At 44.7% G+C, this 25,494-nt stretch overlaps 1 protein-coding gene across 4 annotated transcripts in view; it reads left to right on the top strand.

Annotated features, from left to right (window-relative positions):
- Window positions 1-25,494, top strand: part of LOC115794823 (atrial natriuretic peptide receptor 1-like) — a 94,549-nt gene that overhangs the window by 39,228 nt on the left and 29,827 nt on the right. For all 4 annotated transcript variants that reach the window (XM_030750481.1, XM_030750483.1, XM_030750482.1 and 1 more), the window contains 2 exons: window positions 5,017-5,130; window positions 13,625-13,760. In XM_030750481.1, the coding sequence (XP_030606341.1) occupies window positions 5,017-5,130; window positions 13,625-13,760 (250 nt within the window). The remainder of the gene's footprint in view (window positions 1-5,016; window positions 5,131-13,624; window positions 13,761-25,494) is intronic.

The raw sequence follows: 25,494 nt of genomic DNA on the forward strand, positions 1-25,494 counted from the left end.
TGCCCTCATTATGTGGTAATCATGCAATGAGATCAGGCCCTGTAATTATGAGGAAAGGTTATGGTGATTAACCTAAATCTCTGTCTGATTTAATAGAATGAATATGAGTTTAAACACTGTTTTGGAAAGTGCTAAAAGCCTGGAAAATTTAGAGTGATTTCACACCTGTGCAGCTTTCAGCTCTGATTTGTACAACTCCAAAAAACGCTGTTAAAAAGTAAATTAAAAACAGAATGGTGTGCAAATCTCATTAGCTCATATGTTATTCACAATAGAACAGGTGAAAACATATTAAATATTTGTGGAACAATTTCAGAATAATATTCCTCATTTTGAATATCTGATCATCTACAGTACATAATAACATTGATTGAAGATTCAGAAAATCTGGAGAAATCTCTGTGCGCAAAAACAATGTTGGGTGCCCGTTAACTTCAGGCCCTCAGGCAGCACTGCAGTAAAAACAGGCCCGAGTCTGTCCTAAAAAAGTCTCTGCATGGGCTCAGGAACTCTTCCAGAAATCACTGAGCACAGCTCAGCGTGCCATCCACAGATGCAAGAAGAAGCCATCTGTGAACCTGATCCAGAAACAGCACCGTCAAAGCTCATTTTAACTGGACTGAGGCAAAGTGGAAACTGTTCTGAGGTCAGACGAATCCAAACATGGACTAAAGAGGGTCCATCAGTGGACCTGGCAGCTGGAACATCTGGAAAGGCTGCATCAGTGCTGAATGGTATATGCAAGTTTTAAAGCAACATGCGGTTCCATCGAGGTGGCATCTTCTTCAGAGAAGGCCTTCATATTTCAATTTTTATTCAGTTCAGTTCAATTTTATTTATATAGCACCAAATCACAAGAAATAGTCACCTCAAGGTGCTTTATATTGTAGGTAAAGACCCTACAATAATACAGAGAAAACCCAACAATCAGACGATGAGCAAACACTCAGCAACAGTAGGAAGCAAAAACTCCCTTTTACCAGGAAGAAAACAGCGGCAGAACCAGGCTCAGGGAGGGGCAGTCATCTGCTGTGATCAGTTGGGGCTGAGGGGAGAGAGACAGGACAAGAGACATGCTGTGGAAGAGAGCCAGTGATTAATAATTACTAATGATTAAATGCAGAGTGAAGTATAAACAGAGTGAAAAGAGGTGAATGAATGGTCAAAAATGACTGCAAGATTTCTCACAGTGTTCCTGGAGGCCAAAGTAATGCCATCTAGAGTAACTGGTTAGACACCATGTTTCTAAGATTTGTGGTACAATAACTTCAGTTTTATCTGAATTTAGAAGCAGAAAATTCATCCAGGCCTTTATGTCTTTAAGACATTCCTGCAGTTTAACTAATTAATGTGTCCTGACTGTAAATCTCATAATCCCTGACTCATAAACCTGACTGGAACTCTTCAAATAAACCGTTCCTCTGCAGATGATCAGTTAGCTGTTTTACAACTACTCTTTCAAGAATCTTTGAGAGAAAAGGAAGGTTGGAGATTAGCCTATAATTAGCTAAGACAGCTGGGTCAGTGATGGCTTTTTAAGTAATTGTTTAACTACTGCTAACTTGAAGGCCTGTGGTACATAGCCAACTAATAAAAATAAATTGATCATATTAAAGATTGAAGCATTAATTAAAATTTCCTTGAATGTCATCCGCTCTGGTCCCTGGAAGATATCTGACTATGGCTGCTGGTGTCACTAGCTTCATGTTTCTCAAAACAGAGAAACCAGAAGTTTGTTCGGGTGTGTCGCTGAGTGGGGAAAAACCAGAAATGTGAACGGGTTGGTGGTGTACCGGGGCTTCTGTTTAGGACTACACCTCCTCTTCACAGTCACCCAGTTGGCCTGATTTCCCAGCTGGGTGACTGACTGAGGGAGAGCTAACAGTGACAGAGGAGTAGCTAAACATCTGACACACAGAGCATCTATTCCAGCAGCACAGATTCGTAGTAGAAGAGTCCAGGTGCTGAACTGGCCTGCCTGCAGTCCAGACCTTTCACCAGCTGAGAACATCTGGAGCATCAGGAAGCCAAAAGCAGGAGAAAGCAGAGCCAGGACTGCTGAGCAGCTAGAATCCTCAGTCAGACAGAACGGGACAACATTCCTCTCCAAATGTCCAGCAGCTGCTCTCCTCAGTTTCCTGACATTTATGGACTGTTGTTAAAGCAGAGGGAATGCTGCACAGCGGCAAACACAGACCTGTGTTCTGGTGTGACTAAAATATGGGATTATGAGATTTACAAATCATCTGTTTTAATTTACATTTTAGATGATGTCCTGTTTTTGGGACTGGCGTTGTAGATTTTTTTTGAGCTAAAGAACTCGTACACAATCCTGCTCTGTGGTTTATACCTAAGTGCTAGTTTTTATCAGACCATGAGTAGATTTTGAGACTGAAGTTTCTCTGAGCTGGAAGAGAAAGGAAATGTTTCCTTCATCAAACACTGTTCAGCACCAAACATGTAAAAGGCTGATGGAGAGAGGAGGAGTCTTTTTCAGCTAAGAGGTTTTGATCGTCCACAGTTTTAATTAGCATGGCGAGCTGATTAAAAAGTAAAGCAGCTCTTCCTGTGGAAATAAAACCTCCTTTAATGTCTCTGTGGGGGGATTTCAAGCACAGGATGACCTGTGAATTCACAGCATCTGATGGTAACCCGCTAATTAGAGCTCATAAATAAAATCCAGGAATTTCACTCAGCAAAACTGGAGCAGAGACTTGTTGGACGATGCCGGAGTGGTTGCATATTACTGGCCTGTCAAGCTGCGGTGTTCCTCAGAGACCTGTTAGGGACGTTTTCTGACAGGAAGTAAAGCCTGATGGATTAGAGGTAAAGGAGGGCTCCGTCTCTTTGCTTCTATCAGACTCACCGAGCTGTGAGAAAAAGATCTGAAAGCATCAGACGCAGAGAGAGAAAGCACAAGCACCCTGACCTAAAGAGCGTTAGTTTCTCTGCATCACACCACATGGGTCCAAACTGCACTCTGTACATAAAACATCAGCTCCCATTAGTTTCTGGAGTCATTTTGAAATCTCAGCATGAGTGTTTAGTTTAGTTTGCATCCACAGACTGTATGGGATCATCACACAGACACCTGCTAATTAGTAACATCCAATCAGATCCTAGAATCTTGGATGGTCTCAGTCCAATTAACTGCACAGCAGCCATATTATTGGTCATAATATGGCTCCAACAGCACAAACATGGGGTACTCTTGAGACATAGGTATAGCCATAAGGACTGAAATAATGGATCCCTTTGGAGCTGTTAGAAAAAAAATGTTTAATTTACATTTTCATTTACCAATATTTAATCACTAGAATGAGAAAACAGAGATGGGCCTTTTGGTTTCTGAGTGAATAAAACAAAAGGACCAAAGCTCTTTGGTCCTGGAGGCTGACAGGTGGTGAAAGAAGACTTCCTGAGATGGAGAGTCCTTTGAATTGCTTCCTGACTCTGGTTTTGGTGTTTGGTTTGCAGCTTTAACCACGTTATCAGATGAGCTGTAATCAAATGTGATGAAGAGGCCGACTGTCCCTGACTGTAGCAGCCGACGACGTTTTTCCCTCCACATTTATTTGAGCAACACGGTGAATAATCTGCCCATCTATCTGAGTGTCTGAGACTGCTCTCTCTCTGGGTTTTATTCAGACTTCATCCCTCCTTTGTTCTCATTCAGCTTCTGCTGTTTTTCTGAGCAAAGTCGAGCAGATGATGATGATGTGAGGTGTCTCCTCCTCCTCCTCCTCTCTGTCTGTCTGCAGCGATGAGGCCTTTTCATTTTCTGGGACAGGCTGACACCTGCTTAAAATCATCTTGACAGCCGCCGTGTGGCCAGAAGCTCTGTGACTGTCTTCTGGACTGCAGAGCTAATGTGACCACACATAAATCATTCTATGGGGGTCAGAGCAGTCCCACATTTCATTTAGTCCAAAAAATACCAATCACACAGTCTCATCCTCAAAGCATTCCCCAACAAGACGTCCTGTTTCTGTTTCCACCAGAGCCGTCAAACTCAGCCTGACTGAAGGCCACGCAGCGTTTCATCCGACCATCCCGATGCTGAATTCTTATTGTGTTCTTGCACAAATGTCTACCAGGCCTGAACCTGACACCTCAACATCCATGCAAACACTGAAATATGTTGATCATGTCGTTGACATACAGTCTTATTTTAACACTCGCCACATGTTAAGTTTGCAGTTGTATCTACTGAAGGAATTAAGAGCATGATGATAATCTTCATCAACAGCTGGAAGGAAGCACACACCATCCTTAATCCGGTGTCTGAAGGTTGGGGGCGAGGGTCCTTCCATCTCTGCCCAGAAACGAGAAAGGCTGAAGATGCTGCCCTGGGCCTCTGAGCCACGTTTGGGGAAGTTACTCCAAATATTTTATAGATGGTCCATCCCAAAAAGGTCTGAGAAGATTTTAAACACCAGAAATCTGATAACTTCAGACTTGACCGAAACAGAGACCGCTGACAGCGATCACATGCAGGCTGAAGATCACTGATGGCTGCAGATAATCAGACTTCAGAGTGGGGAAGCATTAAATGGAAAAACAGTGTTTGAAGACAAATGTCTTCTTTGAACAGCTCTCATATTTGTTCTCCAATGTCTTCCACTCATCTGTGCTTCAAACAGTCTAAAACCATGAAATTCAGAACTCATTTACAGACTGCACGAATTGATTGTTGTTCACGTGAGCAGAATCAGAGAGACGATGTAGGGCAAGAAGTTTGGACACACTCACCCATTCAAGTGAACGGGTGAGTGTGTCCAAACTTTTGACTGGGACTGTATTTCTTCATGTATCTGCAGTTACCCACACTCATCCTTGTCTTGGTTTCTGAGCATGTGTAATGAGGCTTCGAGTTGTGTTGTGTCTGCTGCTAGACTGAAGGTCCTTTCTTCACAGGTCACTGCTGAAGAGGAGGTCTCGATGTCAGTGAGACAGTCTGTCCAAATGAAGGATTTCACAGTAATAATCACTTTAAATATTTTTTCTCACTTTCAGAATGTGAAGATCCTGACGTACCGAGAGCCTCTGAACCCAGAGTACCAAGAGTTTGTCCAAAACCTGAAGACAGACGCCAAGGAGATGTTCAACTACACCGTAGAGGACTCCCTGGTGAGGCCACAGCGCGTGTGTGTGTGTTATTTGGACATTCAGAATCAGTTTAAAATAGAATCAGCAAATATTTTTTGATTCTCCTGAAGCAGCATAAATACGTGGTGCTCTGAGTGTCAGGAGCTCCTGGATGGTTTGTGGCTGTGCTTGCTGTTAAACTTTATCTGAATCTTTGTAGGTAATCATTCTGAAATCACAGACAGATTCTGACACAAAGGCGTTCGGCTCTTTGTCATCGGCCGTCTTTGTGCTCGTGTCAGCGTGTCTTTGTGTTTGCCATCCCTTTGAGTCATGTTTGCTTCTCTTTTTAGAGGTTTCTTCTTTATTTATTTCATCATTTTAGACTTTTCAGTGTTGTTGCCTCCTTGCAGTTAAAGCATTTTCAGATTATTCTGCAGACTTTGTCTCATCATTTTTTGTGTCTTTTATATCTATATATATATAATATATATATATACACACACTGGACACTTTATTAGGTACACCTTGCTAGTACTGGGTTGGACACCTGTTCTTCCTCAGAGCTCCTTTAATCCTTCACAGCTCCGATTGAACGTAGTGCTGGAAACCTTCCTCAGAGATTCTGGTCCATGTCGCCATGACAGCGTCACACAGCTGTGCCAAATTCTGACCCTACTGTCTGAATGCTGCAGCAGAAATCGAGCCTCATCAGACCAGGCAACATTTTTCCAACCTTCTGTTGTCCAGGTTTGGTGAGCCTGTGAGACCTGTAGCTTCAGTTTCTTGTTCTTAGCTGACAGGAGGAACACCCGGTGTGGTTCTGCTGCTGTAGCTTCAGGGTTTGACATGTTGTGCATTCAGAGATGCTGTTCTGCATACCTTGGTTGTAACAAGTGCATTTGAGTTCCTTTACTTTCTTCCCAACCCATGAATTTGAAAATAATCCACTGAAACACACATTTGTTGTGTAAATGTCACTCGTCCTGAGACAAAATGTTTCCAGCTGTTGGAAAACTGGTTCCAAAATATTATTTAAAATACAGAACTCTCGAGAACCCTCAAGAGTGTAGTTTTTCTCTCAGCCCAGCTTCACGATAATTAAATGTATGACTATTAACAGGCTGGGCAAGGTAGATTTTAAAAGTAGCTTAAATTAATAGAAGTCCAGTCTTATCTGTAGCTGAACGAGCATTCGGCTCGAGGATGACTGTCTTTAAGTAAAGCAGCATATTTATAATCTCCTTTTTCTGCTCCCAGAGCGTTGGTTGCAGGTTGCGCCGAGCACAGGTCACAACTGCCAGAACATCTCATGAAAAGTGCACCTTTGATGCTTTGGAGCCTAAATCGTCCTCCAGTTCTGGAATGACCCTTAAATCCTCTTTCGTCCCTGTTCTGATGCTCGCCTTGATCTTCAGCAGGTCGTCTGGACCGTGTCTGACTTGCTGCTGTGATTGGCTGATTAGACAGATTAATAGGAGCATGTCAGGCCTCACTGCTGCTGCACAAAGACCAGTGTGATAGGATTAAAAAGTGGAGGAAATGATGTCATTAAACATAATGCAGCTGACAGTTTGAGCTCTGAATGTTATTATGCAAATATGTGATTAGAGTCGAGTAGGGGTGGAGGAGCTAATTAAGTCTGCTGATCTTATCGTGTCTGCACAGACGTCCAACACGTCACATGCAGCGTTACCTGCTGCTGATACCATCGCACAGAATAAAGATGAAACTGAGCTGCACACGTCTGCTTTTCTGTCCTTCTCTTTGAGGGTTTTTAACAGTTTGCTGTGATTGAAACCAAAGAGGTGAAAGTAGGTGAAGTTACATGAACAGCCAGAAGGACAGAGATTGAACCACAGTTCACAGTTTTAACGTTTCAAAGGGAGACATGGAGCGAGCTCCACCTAAAGCAACGCAAGCTTGGCTGAGTCCACTAAAAACTGCATCGTGTGTCGACCGTCTGGAGGAACAGAAGCCCTTCAGCAGTGCATCTCATCATGCAGCAGCAAGCAGGTAGTAGATAAACAGTTTACACTGACACTGCAGCAGCTGCAGAGGGGTTGGATCTGAGAAAATCCAGAGGTTCCTCCATCAACCCTTTGGGTGTACACGTTTGAAGGCCTTTGGTCAGTGAGCTCAGTATTTCAGGGTTTCCTGCTTCATTCATAAACCTGCTTTCCTCGTTTTGTTGTTTTCTGTTGTTGTGCATTAAAATGTGAGGCCTGTGATGGCTTCTGCATAAATAAAGCTGGTTTGGTTCGTGTGTTCGTGGTTGTGGTCGCAGATATGGGCGAGTGCAGTGGTTTTTGGATATAAGTGAACACAGGTTAACAATCACTGGTGGTCTGTGCACATGGAGCCTGTTAACAGGAAGGAAAACACCGAAAGCCATCAGGCTGGTCTTCATCTAAAAGGACTGGGTGGGGGAGTGTTTTTCATTAGACACTCAAGTAGAAAACTGTTCAATAAACACAACAGCAAATGTGGAAAATAGATTTAGACAATCTCCCATTGTGTGTTTCCTCAGAGAGCAGATCCTCTTCCCTGCTGCTCAGAGCTAACAGAAACACGACTAACGCTGTGACAGGTCAGGTCAGCGGGTCGCTGAGTTCAGGGGGTTAAAACTCTTAGAGCGCTGACGGTCTGAGAGATGGAAAACCTGGAGCCAGAAGGATGAACGACGTGTTAGTGAGGTGGAGATGAAAGGTGGAGCGACAGATGTTTGTTTGAGACGCAGCGTGGAGAGAGTGATTGGACTACAATAAGCACTCTGCTGAAGTTTTAATAAGAAGCTGTTTCACATTTAAAATGTTACTGCAGGGGGGGAAAGTCACATGAACATCATCAGGAGGCCCTGAGACTTATTAACACAAACTAAAGTCCTGCTGGTGTGATTCAGATTAGCCCGCTGTTTTGTGTGATGGATTGTGCCTGATTATAGAAATCTGTGTTTTACTGGTATTTACTGTTATGGTCGAATTTTCTAACAACAAGTCGCCTGTTGTGGCCCACTCTTTAGCCCCTTCCATATTTATAATGTTCACTTTGCAGCTCATGATTGATGGTTAACAGACGCTCCAGGCTCTAGCTGCCGAGGTAACCCCCTCATGTAAGTATCACTCTGTCAGTCAGCAGCATCCTTCACGCCTGTTGGCACTCCCTCAAAAATGAGATTAGCACGGTTGCTTCCAGCCTGGTCTCAGAGCAAAACATAAACTACTCATGGAAATGGGATCTCTCAGTACCTGAACACAAAACCTGACAAGAAAAGGGTGCTTCAAAAAATGTCCAGTGTTGTATTTTTAAAGCCCAAACCCTGATCTGCTTCTAAATGTGAGACGTTTTGGTGCCTGCTGCCCTCCAGACACACAGTGAGAGGCACAGAGTGTCTCACGTCCTCGAACACAGCCCACAGTTTGGTGTTTTTAGCTTCACACACTCTGTGTACAAGAAGGTGAGGATCACATACCAAAGGTACAGAGAGGCCAAGTTACACATTCAATTTTATAAGTATTGTTGTTTTACCCATCATCTCTGATTGCCACATCGGCCCTACTCACTTCCTGTGTGCTCTCCTTCATTTGCTGCATACTGAGGCTTCAACATGGATGGTGGTTTGATGGACTTCAGCAGAAGGTCCTGAGTGTCTGACATGGATGCCACGAGACAGCCAAGTGTGCTCTGCAGGGTGTGTAACTGTGGCGGGTAGAAGATGCCACCTGTGTATGCACAAGGTGTGTTGCGGTTTTAGAGACCGGCGGAGTGTGTCAGCAGGTTGGAGGTGTGGCATAGAAGAAGTTGATCAGCCAGGAGGCCGTGGCTCGGGTCTCACGCAGACCTTCATGTTCCACTGATTTTACACTCACCAGTTTGTGGAGGTTCAAGGAAAGATGTGTGATGTCAGTGTGCTCACTGACCCATAACTCTACACACACACACACACACACACACACACACACACACACACACACACACACACACACACACTACCACCAAAGGACAGTGTGTGTGTAAATGTGACATATCAGCAGCTCTGATAAAGACATTATTGACATTATTTGATGCCATGAGAATGAGAATGAGCTGATATAACCATGAGTGTCAGGAGCTCCTGGATGGTTTGTGGCTGTGCTTGCTGTTAAACTTTATCTGAATCTTTGTAGGTAATCATTCTGAAATCACAGACAGACTCTGACACAAAGGCGTTCGGCTCTTTGTCATCGGCCGTCTTTGTGCTCGTGTCAGCGTGTCTTTGTGTTTGCCGTCCCTTTGAGTCATGTTTGCTTCTCTTTTTAGAGGTTTCTTCTTTATTTATTTCATCATTTTAGACTTTTCAGTGTTGTTGCCTCCTTGCAGTTAAAGCATTTTCAGATTATTCTGCAGACTTTGTCTCATCATTTTTTGTGTCTTTTATATATATATATATATATATATACACACACTGGACACTTTATTAGGTACACCTTGCTAGTACTGGGTTGGACGCCTGTTCTCCCTCAGAGCTCCTTTAATCCTTCACAGCTCCGATTGAACGTAGTGCTGGAAACCTTCCTCAGAGATTCTGGTCCATGTCGCCATGACAGCGTCACACAGCTGCTGCGCATTTATCGGCTGCATCTATGGTGAGACTCTCTAGTTCCTCCACATCCCAAAGGTGCTCTGTTGGACTGCGTTATCCTGCTGGGAGCAGCCATCAGAAGATGGTACACTGTGGTCATATAGGGATGGACATGGTCAGCAGCAATACTGAGGTAGGCTGTGGAGGTTAAACGATGGCCCAAGGTGTGCCAAGAAAATATACCCCACACCATCACACCAGCAGCAGCCTGAGGAAGGATGGATCCATGCTTTCATGCTGTTTATGCCAAATTCTGACCCTACTGTCTGAATGCTGCAGCAGAAATCGAGCCTCATTAGACCAGGCAACATTTTTCCAACCTTCTGTTGTCCAGCTTTGGTGAGCCTGTGAGACCTGTAGCTTCAGTTTCTTGTTCTTAGCTGACAGGAGGAACACCCGGTGTGGTTCTGCTGCTGTAGCTTCAGGGTTTGACATGTTGTGCATTCAGAGATGCTGTTCTGCATACCTTGGTTGTAACAAGTGCATTTGAGTTCCTGTTGCCTTCCTGTCAACTGGAAGCAGTCTGTTCACTCTTCTTTGACCTCTGACCTCAACATATAGGAATGAAGAACATTTTCTTCCCAACCCACGAATTTGAAAATAATCCACTGAAACACACATTTGTTGTGTAAATGACATTTGTGTAACTGTGGCGGGTAGAAGATGCCACCTGTGTATGCACAAAGTGTGTTACGGTTTTAGAGACCGGCGGAGTGTGTCAGCAGGTTGGAGGTGTGACATAGAAGAAGTTGATCAGCCAGGAGGCCGTGGCTCGGGTCTCACTCAGACCTTCATGTTCCACTGATTTTACACTCACCAGTTTGTGGAGGTTCAAAGAAAGATGTTTTTTTTCTTTACCACAGTAACCCAGCATCAGTACGCTCACTGACACCATAACTCTACACACACACACACACACACACACACACACACACACACACACACACACACACACACACACACACACACACACACCAAAGGACAGTGTGTTTGTAAATGTGACATATCAGCAGCTCTGACAAAGACATTATTGACATTATTTGATGCCATAAGAATGAGAATGAGCTGATATAACCATTCAAACAGGAGGCCTGTGTGTGTGTGTGTGTGTGTGTGTGTGTGTGTGTGTGTGTGTGTGTGTGTGTGTGTGTGTGTGTCTGTGTGTGTGCGTGCGTGCGTGCGTGCGTGCATGCTAACAAGTTAACCATATTATCCAAATACAGCTTTCTGCCTGCTGATTAGCTAAATTCGCAAACCTGCTGCACACACACGCACACACACACACACGATGACACCTCAGAGAAGAAACAGGATCCATCAAAGGAAACGAATCCATTAAGAGAGCAGATGGCGTAACGATCAGGTGGCAGAAGCGTCTCTCTTTCCTGGCTCTCTCAGCCGGGAGTGTCCTCCCAACTCCAGGCCTGAAAATATTGGTTTGGCCTGTTATCGTCATTACTGGTCCAGCACCCTGCACAAGTTCCCAAGTGTACTGCAAGGTGGAACAATTGGTTCAGTGTTCCTTTGGGGTCTTGCATCTTTTTCCACCTTTCGTCATCAGCTGAGACCCTCAAACTATATTTATCTCATATTCGGCAGTTGATGCAGCTCTTCTCTCCTTCCTGTAGCTGCTGATGTATTTCAGCCTTATTAATATTCTTTTTATAACGATGACAGTGCTCTATTTTATACACACTGTGAGGTAAACGTTATGTAACTGCACAGTGACAATAAAGGTCTTTTTGAATTTTGTTCTTTGAAATGAGAGTTTGGAGGGTAATAAATCACATGGGCCGGGATGTGTAGGTGTCCACACTGGAGTTGCGTTGGGATAATACTGAGAAGCTTTGTGCTGTTGCTGTTAGTCTGAACTCTGCAGGACTCAAACACTCCGCTCGCCAACATCACCAGCAGGCGAGCATTGTGGGTAATCATGTGCCGATGTTCTCATCAGTGCTGTAGAGATGCTGTCTTGGTTTCTGACTGCGAGGTTGCTCACAGCAGGAAACCGTTCACACTCGGACACACTGCTCATTATAAACTACGTAACAAACATCAACCGCAAACCTCCTCAGTTTGTCAAATCCAGTTTTAAAGCCTCAGTTTCAGTCCGTTGCACTGAAGCGTCCCCAGAGCATGATACTCACACCACCATGTTTCACTGTGGGGATGGCGTTCTTTGGGTTCTCCCTTCTTTCTCCAAACATAAGCAGGTTCTCTGTGGCCTGAGAGCTCTAGTTTCATGCTTCCAGTATGCAGAACCTTTGTCCTTAACATTCTTCAGTCTGGATTGAATTTATCGTTCGAGCAGAAGTGGAGTTTATCTTGGTCTGCGACCTCACAGTCCATATCTGTGCCAGGTTCTAGTGACTGTCCTCTTTGAGACTACAATTCCCAACTTGGCTAAGTCCTTCACTGGAGTCTTGGCAGTTGTTCTGGGCTCCTCATACACGTCTCTTACTAGTTTTCTTTCCAGAGTCTCACTTCCTGCCTCTGCCAGACTCGATCTGGACTGTGTGGCTCTCTTTGAATTTTTTGATATTTCTCACTCTTGACACTTGGAAATATCTGTGATAACTTTGTATGTCTCCTGCTTTGTCAGCATGAACAATTCTTTTTCAGTTTTCACTTTATTTGATGAGCTTTGAGCATCACAAAGTTAAAGCACAGCAGTGGTTTGTGCTGTGGATCAATAAAAAGGTTGTTTTTCAGGGGGTAATAATATTGACCTGGTAATTTGAGTCTTTTCTTAAATAATTCTGTTAATGTGTGCGAATCAGAATCATTGATGCTAAAGAAAACTAGTATGTTCAGAAATGCTATGTTGAAAATCTCATGCTCTGTTAAAAAAGCATTTGGGAAAATGCTCCTGACTCCGTCAGGGCTGCCCTCTGTCATTGATTCTGTTCATAAATTTTATGGGCAGAATTTCTAAGCAGAGCCAAGTGGTGGAGGGTTTTGTGGTGGTTTGCAGCCGATGAATCAGTGGAAATGAGAGTTAGCACCTCCAAATCTGAGGCCATGGTTCTCAGCAGGAAAAGGTGGAGTGTCCACTCTGGATCTGGGACAACTTGCTGCTCTAAGTGGAGGAGTGTAAGTATTGGGGCCCTTAAGGGGAGAGGGGAGCTTTGTCATTCAGGAGTGACTCAGAGTAGAGCCACTACTTCATTAATGAAAGGGGCCAACTGAGATGGTTCAGGCATCTGAATAGGATGCCTTCTGGGTAAGGTGTTCAGGGCATGCAGGAGGAAACCCTGAGATGGACCCAGGACACACTGGAGAAATTATTTCTCTCGGCCAGCCTGGGAACAGCTTGGTGTCCCCCTGGAGGAGGAGGTGTCTGAGGAGAGGGAGGTCTGTGTGTCTCCGCTTAGAAAAATGCTCCAAAAGCCTCCAACAGCACAAACACAGTCCAGAGGTCCAGTTCAGGGACTCAAGCTGGCTGAGGGGAAGCCTAGCAGACAGCTACAGTCACCTGTGTCACCATCCACAACAAAAGAGTCAAGGCACTTTATATATGAAGGTAAAGACCCTACAATAATACAGAGAAATCCAACAATCACATGACCGCTTATGAGCAAGTACTTGGTGACAGTGGGAAGGAAAAACTCATTTTTAACAGGAAGAAACCTGCAGCAGAACCAGGCTCAGGGAGGGGCAGTCATCTGCTGTGAGTTATAGAAGCACCCCCCCCCCCCCCCCCCCCCCCCCCCTCCCCGTGCAGCTGCTACGAAGGGGGAAACTAGCTACAGAGCCCAAAGTCGTTTCTGTGTTTGCTTCATTTTCAGTCTCAGTGCCTGATGGTTGGTTTCAGTGTGTGTGTGTGTGTGTGTGTGTGTGTGTGTGTGTGTGTGTGTGTGTGTGTGTGTGTGTGTTAATGACTGAAGTGACTCTCAGTGTTTGTGTTTCTTATAGATGAACATCATAGCTGGAGGATTTTATGATGGCCTGATGCTCTACGCTCACGCCTTGAACGAGTCCATGTCAGCACCTAATGTCCGTCCGGAGGGGAAAGACGTGACCAGGAGGATGTGGAATCGAACCTTCCACGGTCAGTGCACGCTGTTTGTCTCCTTCAAAACTAATGCTCGCCATTTTCACTGATGTGGGCAGCGTGCTTTGCTGTTGTGTTTGGACTGTAAATGAGTCTGAGAGCAGCTCCGTCTTGATACATCCACACGGCACAGACGTCTTTAAAGGAGATCTGCTCTGTAGAGCTCTTGGTGGAGACATTAGGTGGGGGGATATTGATATGTTCTTGTGTACCTCGGTGTCTGAGTCGTGCGTGCTTTGTAATGTCTTTCTTTGGCTGATGTTGAGGTGGAGTTTGAGTCCGTAGTTTCATTCCAGCTGGTAGGTTTTAGTTAAAAACTTTTCTTTGAGCTTTCGTTAAGTTAAAGCTTAGTTAGAGGTAAAAGTAGCAGTAGCTCTGCTAATCAGCCTCTGAGTCGAGATGATCTTATGTGGAAGTAGATGTGTTTAATTCATTGAAGCAGCTCTACAGTTCACATGGAGCAGCACACGCTGTGTTCACTGCAGCTTTATGCGGCCGCTATTAATAACATTTAAGACTTCCACAGCTGGATGGTGTGATTGTGCTTCTGTAACCAATAGTTCATCCTATCAGACGATAACAGCTGGAAATATCTGTGACAGCAGAGGGCCGTTTATCCTGATAGCAGTTTATCTTCCGTGTCCAACATCAAACACATTTTCTGGACAGGAGCATGTATGCCTATAATAAACTTCATCATCATCATCATCATCATCAACACTGTTCTCACATCTGCATGTGTAATTTAAAGGAAACTTCCTCAGCTCGAACAGTTTTACCCTGGACGAGTACGAGTGCAGTCAAAATGAAATTTACTGTTGTTTATTGTACAATTGGAACTGAAATGGGAAAAACAAGGTATCGCTCTCCCTCCGTAGCTCCCTACAGTCTGCAGTCGCACTGCCAATGGAGTCACTTTTTCCTGATGAAGCACCAGTCTCACATATCCTGCGTCTGAGAAGGGTTTTATTTGGAGAAAGACAAAGGATGGGCAGTTTAGAGGGTTATGCACATTTTGATCAGTTATGTTAGTAACTATTTTTAAGAAACATCTGAAAATATTCATAACTAGAATCACTCAGAGAGCGCAAACCTCCACCAAGGCCATAGGGTCGCTGACGCTGTAATACGTGTATCTAAATGCTGTGAAATAATCTTGCATCTTTCCCAGACGCTAGAATCATCTGAGCAGTAAACGATAAAAAAATGATCGTCGCCTCACTATGTTGTTTGATAGAACATGGCACTATGTTACGCTCTAATTTTTTTCAGGCTTTTGTGTCTTGTGTTTCGGAGTTAGAAGCTAAATTATTAAAACCCCCCCTATCCCGCAATAGTGAAGAATCCTTAAAAAAATTTCTGGATCCAGATCGTGATCCGGATCACCGCCAAAATTTAATCACTTCTTTCTCTTGTCATTTCCAACCACACCACAAAATTTAATCGAAATCCGTTCATAACTTTTGGAGTAATCCTGCTGACAAACAGACAAACAAACAAACGCGACCGAAAACATAACGTCCTTGGCGGAGGTAATAATTAGTTCTCAATGATTCTGATATTTGCAGACCTTGACCTTCTGCTGTTCTTTGGCTTCTCTCGGTCTCATTGTGCTGGATTTCCCTCCTCAGAGAGCTTATCGTTGCACCGCTGCACCCTCAGCTGAAGAATGTACAGTATGTTCTGCTCCGATATCAGCGTGCAGGAAACATAAACTCATTAGTCTTCAGCTGGTGGAAACACAGAAGGTCTCAAGTGTTTGTAGGCCTGAAGGCGAATACGCTGATGTTTGTTTGGAGCACGGTGGAGATGGAGGGCTGTCTCCTCACACGCACACTTCACATTCAAACCACATCAGCTGTGCAGAACGCTCTGATTCTCAGGACTTGTTGAATGACACACACCTGCATTTTTTTATTCTCCAAAGTATCATCCTGACAGGGAAGTTTCTTTGACTTTGAGAAATACCTAAAGTCTGACAAAGCATCGTCCAGGGCTGAAAGACCAAACCTGCAGATCTTCTACTCTGTAGTCCAGTTTCTGTGTGGATAAAAAGAACTATGCTCAGGCTGAATGCAAACCCAGAAGCTGCAGTGAGAGGAGTTATAATCACACAAAACGCAGTGTCCTCAAAATGTCATTGATGCTTCAGGCATCAGAATAGGAGATGTTGAAGTTTGAGCTGCCTCTGATTTCCCCTGAGGATACACAAATGTCCTCACATGTGCCACAAATAGCAGCCTACCATGGCTGTGTAATGTTGGCCTCAGTTATGGGTAAATAGATGAAATATTCAGTAATGTCTACACGTGATGATATGGTACGAAGAGCCCTCACTGGTGATTTTGGTGGGTGAAAATGTAAACACGCAGCTTGTCCTTCAAACCCTTTGTAGGGGCAAAACAACCAGCAGTAAACAGAAGACTGTCAGAATCCACCAGGACGGAGCAAACAGAGATGACTCCAAATGCAGACTCGTTCTTTCCAAAAGGGTTTTATGTAAAGTGTCCAGAGAGACGAGAAATCATTCATATTCTTTTCTGAAAATATGTTTGCAGTCAGTTAATTTGGATTTGGATGAAGACAGGGTGGGTGGAAGTGGAGGAGTCTGGAACAGGAAGTTGTTTATTGAAAGGTTGAATCCAAAATAAAAAAGAGCATCAGGGATGCTGAGCAGAAGTGAAACCACAGCAAAGGAAATTCAGAAACTTTTAAAATGTTATTCTGTTATGAAGTCGTGATAAGTAGTTCATGTTTAGCAAACTCGGGTGGATGAACAAGTGGATCAGTGCAACGTTTTGGTGAAGAGAGCTGAGCCTAAACATTCAACTTTCGATGACCCGTCTCAGTGCTCACCTGTGCACCTGTGTTCTAACCCTCACAGGTACAAGCAGTAATTCAGTTCAATTCAGTTTTATCTACGTAGCGCCAAATCACAACAAACAGTTGCCTCGAGACGCTTCAAGCAGTAGACTGAGCTTCCTCTGAAGGATGGAGGAATTCAGCCTTAGGATAAGAGTTTGGGCAGTTTGGAGTTCCTTCAGGTCAAAAGGAGCCAGCTGAAGAGGTTTGGGCGTCTGATCAGGATGCTTCAAGGCCTGGAAAGCTGCAGAAAAGGATGTTTGAAATACCCTGCCTCCAAGACCCCACCTTGAAGAAGTGGAAGGAAATGATGTGGCTCTCTGTTGATGGGCCATAGTGATGGTAACTGTTTATATTTTTTTCCTCATGGCTCTCACAGAGACAGAGTCCACTGTATGTGGCATTTCAGACATTTAAACAGTGAAGTGAGTTCCATGCGGGAAGATAGTGGTGACCAGAGACCGTGAAGGTCAGTGAAATTCAACAGCACTGGCTGAAAACTTTAAACTGTTCTCAGCCAATGGGATATTGTTGACTGGTGCAGGATAGGGAAGTAAATACTTCAGAGGGTTTTCTACGCTGCTCCACAACTGTCGTCTGAAAGCGCCGCACAATGAAGGAATCGATATATACACTGATGGGGCTTCACCTTCCTGCTGTGCCATCCATCCATTTTTGAAGATTTGCTACCTTAATGTGGAGGAGTTTGTGCATCCCTGTGATCGTGGGAGCTTTGTCGTCCAGGGCAGTAGTTCCTGTTAGGGTCACCAAGTGCAAGATGGTGCCATCGGGCAGAGGGGCTGGCTGAAAGAAAAAAAGAAAAACCCAACCCATTTCTTCACTTTGATGGCAGCATGATGTGTTTGGACTGGATGCAATCAACTGATAAGCTGACAACTTAGCACTGCATCCTCCCATACGTGTATGGTCACACGGCAGTGGCCAAAAACCCATGGGTGATGTTAAGGTGGTTTTACTATATTGCATATTCAGTCTCTGACCTTCAGTTTCCTTTTAAAAATATTGCGAGAGCTCAAGAGTCACCAGGCAAACGTCAGCCGCCTGTTTTTGGTTACCGCAAGGAGCTTTGCAGAGATTCATGCATCCCTTTCAGATGTCAGCAAGTATCATGTTTACAGTCCTGCCCTGTGACCTGCAGCCCAAACCTCAACGTCACACAGCAGAGAGGAGAGCTGGATTACAGCTTCATCCATCACTCAGCGAGTCAGGAAACAGAAACCAGATGATATCTGCAGTTTCACTAAAGAGAAGACAAACGAGGCGATGTTGAAAGCTGCCCCATTACATCACCGCTGTGCAACACGTAGTGAAATAAAACATGATTTACTGCAGTTTGATCGACCTTTGTTGCAACAAATGAAGTCCTGGTGTGTTACGTCAGTAAGAACAGCTCAGAAATCGTCTCCTTGCCGTATCATCTCGCATTCACCCTTCTGGTTTCAGGTTGCTCTGACCTTTGACCCCAGATCTGTATGCCTACAGAAACTGTTGCTATGAGAGACGTTTCTGTGGGAGAGCTTCCTCGGCCAGATGGGTAAGAGTGAGTCGAATCCAGGCTGTAGAAATGAAACTGCTCCTATTCGCCACGGTAGGAGCAGACCGTGTGGCCTCATCTGCTCCTCATTAGACTTAAATCCACTTCTTTGGACGAGCTGACTGTGGGTCAGTCAGTCCTGTCAGACGGGAAGCTCATCCTGCTGTCCTGAGACACGTTTCCATCAGACAACAGATTTAACGGAAAATGACCATCCAGCACTTCTGACCCTTCAGCATATAAAATAATCGATGTCTACATAAATATTCACACATGCACACAAGTGTTCATAACATATAAGAAAAGCAAAGCTTTTGTAGCTCTGTTCAAAAACATCTTTCTTTATGTGATGCCAGCAGAGCTTCTTCCCAGCGTGCATTCACTGAATGTCAGCGTGGAACAGCTTAGCCTCACAGACAATGCTGCTGTTTCACCAGCGCCGGGAACCTCACTGATGCTAATCCACTGATGGAAGCATGAGGCCTCTGCACCGCTGTATGAGACACTTTGACCACAGACCCAAACAAACACAGTCCTGCAGACGGGCTTTCTGCCTCGCTTCAGATCCTGGAGGGTTTCTCTCAGAGCCGACATTTGGTTTGGTTTCGCTCGCTTGGCGTTTGTTAGTGTGTGACGCAGGCTGAGCACGCACACACTCAGCTGGATTTGCTCACAGATCATTTTTCCCTCTTATTACCCTATTCACCAACAATCCTAAATCTCCTTAATCTGTCTCATAAATGATCCGACAGCTGCACAGACAGACGGGGGTCCCTTTGACCGACATTTCTTAAAGTTTTATAAGCTTTCTGGTTCTGTCAGTGGTCCAGGCTGTACTGAAGACTCTGGTCTGCAGGTAAACCGTCTGTGTGGACAGTGACACCACTTTATCTTTTTAGTAGCTTTACATTGAAGATTTATCTGCAGTTCCAATGAGGCTCCGTCAGAGAACGCTTTCTTTCATTTATTCAGGAGGAACGTGGCCAGAACAGGTCAGGAGTCACTGACATATGAGCACAGGCCTAATTTATAGTGTTTTACACACACACACACACACACACACACACACTTCAGATTTTATTTCCTTCTCTGTGTGTTTCCATGAAGAGCAGTTAAAGCTCTTCATGGAAGAGGAGGAGCTCGTAGAGTTTCAGTAACGTCTCATCAGCGGGCAGGAAGCAGCTTCTCTTAGATCTCTGTCAGTGTGCTGGGAGGAAGTCGTGTTCTAGGATAATTGTAGAGCAGAAAAGATTATCCAGATTGTCTCTGGAAACAGGTGGAGCTTTAGGGCAGAAACTGAACGAGGCTGCTGAATCCTGGTGGAGGGGACTGCTTCTCCTCACTAAAGACACATCAGGGTGTTTGGACCAGCAGATGTTTCCTCTCGGCGTCCTTACAGGAGCCTGGAGAGGAAGCGCAGGCACGCTTGGCTGAGGTTCCCTTTAGGAGACACCACGCGGATTGTTTCCTCTCGTCTTGATTAGGGTCCACATTCAGGCCGATTAGCTGAAGGTGGGAGGCTCGAGGCTCCTGCACTGCTGGGATTTGGACTATTTGGTATGACTCTGTGTCTCTCAGCCAATCAGGACTCAGCACAGTGTGAAGGTTGGTTTGGGGAGGGGGGCATTAAGCTGCCTTTTTTTCTTCTGTTTGGTGATTGTTTCACATGTTCAACTATCAGCTGTTCACAGATCCATTTCTAAACTCATGTTCATCCACATACTCTAAACTACATCACTGAAGCAGGAAACATCAGCTTAAGATTAAACTACTGATGACCTCTGAAATGAGCACCCCTCTTTTCTTTGTGCCCGAGCTGATGCTTTGGGGTTTCACACTCTGGGCAGAGTCCATCTGATTTCAGGGACGGGACAAACACGGACATTTGTTGTTATATTGTGCTCTATCCAGATCTCCTCCTGCAGGGACTCTTGTGTTGAGGAACTTTTGAGCCTGGGTGGAGGTTCGGAGTCTCCAATTTGTGTTTGCTGCATTTAAATGTGCTGTAACTAAGCTGCTAAATGATAAATAAACCTTTGTGTTTCAGATCATTGTGAGAAAAATAAAATATTCATCATGCTTTGCAGTAAATTAGTTTCTGTCCCATCACAGCATGCTCAGTTATGAGATTTGTCACAATCACCCGTGAGAGGCCGCACTGTGGACGCTTTGATATTTGAGCTGTAATTCTTGTGATTACAGTATCATCACAATCAAATCCACCTGTGGTTTTCTTTATTGCCTCTGTTTTCAGACAGATTAGAGAACCTGAAAAGGTCTGTCTCAAAGCCTCAGTCAGGTGGATACAGATGTAGTTCCTTCTGCATGTTTTATCCTTGCACACTTCCAGGGAAGCAGAGAGGACACAACGATGTCATTCAGAGGTGCATCGAAAGCTTGTGAACTTTGTCACATTGTGGGGGGTGCAGGTTAGATTTAGACACTAGAAAGTACTGTTTATTAAAAAGTACAAGAGACAAAAGTCTGTCACTAACAGACCGTCTGATATGCACTGCAGTGTGTAACAGACATGAAGCAGCTTTGATGAAACAGCAGTACAGACGATGCACAGACAGCAGGAACCGGTGGGCAGTAGGATCATTTAGTTGGAGGACTTTCTGAAAAGGTCAGACCTGCCTTATGTCCTCCATAAAACATCCGGGTCACAGCAGATTTCAGTGGTATTCGATTAAAACGTTTGAATTACGATCCCTTCTTTCACAGCAACAGTTGCCTTGAGGAGCTTTATGTGGTAACATAAAGACTCTACAGTAGCAGAGAAACACCCAACAATCAGATGATGTGAGCAGCTTGCAGTTTTTAACAGGTATAAACCTCCACCAGAACCTGGATCAGGGAGGGGCAGAAATCTGCTGCAGCCGGGTCGTTTAAAAGCGAATCGTATCAGTCACTCGTGTTCTTTGCTCCCATTGGTGGTTGAAGTTAGTAACTCAGTATGCAGCCAATATGAGACGGCGTGGCTGTTTTGGTTGTTAAACATCGCTGAGGTTAACTGACGCCTCAACGTCTCTGCTGTCTCTTCCTGTGATTGAACCCTGGATATCACCATATATCACATTTCCTGAAAAATGAAGAATATCCATCTGTGAACTTCTCCTGGTGTCACCACAGGGTCATGAATGTCCTGTTTGCAGCTCTCTGAGGATTTGGGGGTGGGGTTGAGCTCAGCCTGCATATTCAGTTGATGATTGATACAAAACTCTGACTTCCTCTGCTGTACCCCCTCCAAAACACACAAATCACACGGCTGACGGAGGGTCACATGGAGACAGGGACGGACTCGCCAAACAGCCTCCTCTCAGGCATCCTCCGGCAGGTCAGACTCGTTTCCCCGCTGTGATGGATCTGCCCCTGAGGTTCTGTTTGTTTCTGCATCTCTCTGCTGTTTGCTCTGCTGGGTTGGGGTGGTGTTTTATTTTGAAGGGGCCTTGGGGTCAGAGGTCATCAGTGTGTAGAAAGAAAGTGCTGAGTGAAATGAGGGCGTTCAGTGTGAGCTACATATATCCACACACATCTCAGCCTCATGTCCACTTCACACGCCCAAACATCTGCTGGAACTCTGACCTCACTGCGAGGTCTGATGAAGGCAGCCAATCAAAAGCTGTGAAAGCATAACAACGTAATGACACTGTTCTTGGTCAGGCACACACACTCGCGCGCACACACACGCACACACACACACATGCACACTGACATTTTGGGAAAATATCTCTCCTTTCTCTCCAACCAGGTGGTTTACCTGCACACAACCAAAGCCTGCTCAAACAGGAACGAGGAAGCTTCCAGCATCCTTCCTGGACTCTCTGCGTTTTCCACAAGCATCATGAATATTCACACGTGCTGCCATTTAAGCCGATATTTAAAGATGTTTTGAATATTTTCCTCTGACATTAAAGACAGGCTGGCGACCTGTTCAGGGTGTACCCTGCATCTTGCCCTATTACAGCTGGGATAGGCTCCAGCCCCCCCGACCCTGAACATGATAAGCGGAAGTGGATGGATGGATGGATGGATGGATGGATGGATGGATGGATGGATGGATGGATGGATGGAGTAAAGAGAAGAAAAGTCTTCTGCCACTTTTTGCTTTGAACCCTTTAAAATCAAACAAGCAGCTAAGAAGGAAAAACCAACAAAAGCACGACAAATGTGTTTGTCGCTGCATTTTATCTTGTTTTTAGGTAAACGTGGTCTGTCTGACATTTCCAGGCAAATGATGATGATTCACATGTAAGTAATAACCTGTCAGTGGAACTATGTGCATTAACAAGCTGATAAACGTGTCTGTGAGGAGCTGAATGCTGAGTGTTTCAGAGTCAGCTGTGTAAACACTGCAGAGCTTCAGGTCTGTTTGTTCTGCTCTTCGTTTCCCTCTCTGCTGCCTCTCCACTTCTTTATTTTTCCTCCATTACTGCCGTCGCGCCACGTGACCTCAGGTCAAAGAACACTCGACCGCAGCTCAGTCTCCTCCCGCCTCACAAATTCATGCTCTTGTTTACGGTGATGCAGCAATGAGGCTTTTTTTTATTGGCTGTATTTGTTTTTGGGAAAAGAAGAAGACAGGTTGAATTTCGGATTAACTGAAGGTTAAATGGAGACCGAGTTCAGACTGTAAGAAAATTCCACGGGACATCTTGAATCTGTGAAATCAAACCCAGTGAGGTTTATTATCATTTATTATTATTTTCACTTATTCAAAGGACAAAATTACTGAAATTATAAAATGACCCACCACAGGAAACTCTGCAGATGGATGACATTGCAGGGAAAGCTGCTTCCTCCTCCTCACCTCGTTGGCTGAACCAAAAAACTGCCTCGACGCTGGCAGCAGACCGAAACAGCACCGAGTCAAAGGATTATTCCAAGAAGGTGCAAAACTGTGATTCAAAATAACTTTAGGGTGCAAAGTTCCCACAAAAGATGCAAAATTATTCAATAAAAGTTGTAAAGTCATTGCAAAAAGATGCAGCTTTAAAAAAAAAATGCTGCAGACAAACTGCTTTGTGAGACTTCACTAGATAAAGGTTCATGGTCCTCTGTCGGGTGCTAAGATGATTTTCTTTTTTAAATGACCTGTTTGTTCCTCAGTAGAATAAAAGTGGGAGTTGGTTCTATTACAGAGTGTTAAACTGATTGTGTGAGATCATCTCTCAGCCTTCAGTTCAGTTTCTGTTCTCTTTCTTTCATTCAGTCTCAGCATCGTCCTCATCGCTGTGAGTTTTTTACCACCTCCTCTTGTTACTGAAGGGCACTGATCTCTCCTCATCTCACTGTTATGGACATCTCCTAAAAATATCCTGGAAATTGAATCATGTGAAACCAGAGTCCTCCTCAGCCTGTCCTCCACCCTGCTGCCCTGTCTCCGCCCGTCTGCCTTTCCTCTGCTCTGTTCCGTCCACATCCATCAGGCCTCCATTAGCATCACTGTGTCTGTGCTCACGGAGGCGAGACTGTTTTACTCAATTTTTAGCTTAATTACAAATGGTGCTCCAACAAATGAGGCTTTCATTTATCTGGACATCTCTTAATTATGTTTCCATTAAAGCCGTAATTATTAAATCTATTAAACATCCAATAATTTGCAGTGTCCTGTGGACCAGAAAGTCTTGGCAATGTGACAGATTTGCAGAAACAGTTTAAACTGTTCACACGCTCATCAGCACAGACCTGATCAGAGAGAGTCTGCAGGCAGACAGAAGTGAGGAGAAGGCGACTGAAACGTTGCATCCACGAGCTGCTGTAATGGTGCGGTCAGTACTAACATTAGTTCTCACTCCACCAGAGTAGCTCGGTCTCATTGTTTTGGTTGCGGTCGGGGTGACTCTGAGCACGATGTACCTCATATCTGCAGCACAGGTGTTTTTTAAAAGTTATTTTACCCACTTTTTATTTTAAACAACTGAAACTAAACTGAACTGCAAAGGAAAGAACAGCTTTAATGAGTGGGATGCAGTGATGTGGTCTCTCTCTGCACAGACGTGTCTCATAATTGAAACAATGGAGCTTTGATTCCTGGATGGTGTGATCATGTCCTGGAAAAAAAAAAAAAGTTTATCAGCATTTGGAGCTCTTTTATGTAAATAACCAGGAATCAGATTTCCTGTGGAGTGGAGTGAGACTCTTGTTTGTGTAATGTGTGAGGAGGAGGCGTCTCCGCCTCCCCCTGAGCTCTGCCTCCTCCTCTGTTTCCAGGACAGCTGCCAGATTTCAGTCACTGAAAACCCCTCTGCTCCCTGAGAACTGCACACTCACTTTTTATTTGAAAGGTAGTATTGGAGTGCAGACACCTGGAGGGGAGATCATACCTGACTCTCATTTATTCATGGTCTCCTGTGGGCTGCTGTAGACGAGCCTGCTGCTGTGTTGTTGGTCAGATTTCACGCCTCCTGTGCGATGAACCTGTTTACCTGCTTGAAGAGCACAGACGTCCTAATGAGATTTGTCAGCCTTTCTAATCTCTGATTTATAAGGCGTGGGATGAGGTGATGTGGTTACCAAGCAACAGGTTTCAGCTTCCAGGTCCAAACACAGATGTGAACCTGCAGTGTGTCAGAGGCACAGCAGACCCAGTATCAGCTATCAGGCTGTCAGAGGAAGATGAACACGTGGCTGCATGAAGACTGACTTTATCTGACATTTTGATTCATCCAGCGGCTGGTACGGGGAGCGGGAGAGCTCAGACAAGAGCTCTAAAACATGATGCAAGTGTCCCATCCAGGACGGCGGGGCGGTAATACACCCATCCATCCATCTGCCTGTCCATCCACACATCTGTGCTGTCAGGGTTGGGTCTGTCAGGCTTGCTGCTACTTCTTCTAGCGTATGGAAACCACCGTTCGGGTTTCCACATTTTTGAGATTTACAGCGTCCTAAATTATAAACACTTCACAAAGTGGATATTTGGGTTTATCTGAAGAAAATTTTTGAACATTTTAAACTGGAAACGTGTGGAGATGCAGTGACTCTGATTTGATTTCAAAGTGTTTGTTTGCTGTCTGCACGTCTCCAGCTGTTCTTTACCCCCCCCCCCCCCCCCCCTTATTCTTTCTGCTGTGAGTCTGCCTCCACTCTCCTCATCCACTCCCGTGCACATTAATACCTAACAGGAGCTTACAGACCACAGAGAACGAGCTGTGATGGGGCAGCATGAGAGTGTGCAAGAGATGGAAAAGATGTGAATGAGACAGAAAGAAAGGGAGGCTAATACGATTCCATCAGAGATAATCTCCATGACAAATAGGACATGGGAAGAAGGAGGCAGGCTGTCTGTGAAGACCATGAATCGGAGTAAGA

The sequence above is a fragment of the Archocentrus centrarchus genome, chromosome 16 (assembly GCF_007364275.1).
Source record: "Archocentrus centrarchus isolate MPI-CPG fArcCen1 chromosome 16, fArcCen1, whole genome shotgun sequence".
Classification (NCBI taxonomy): Eukaryota; Metazoa; Chordata; class Actinopteri; order Cichliformes; family Cichlidae; genus Archocentrus; species Archocentrus centrarchus.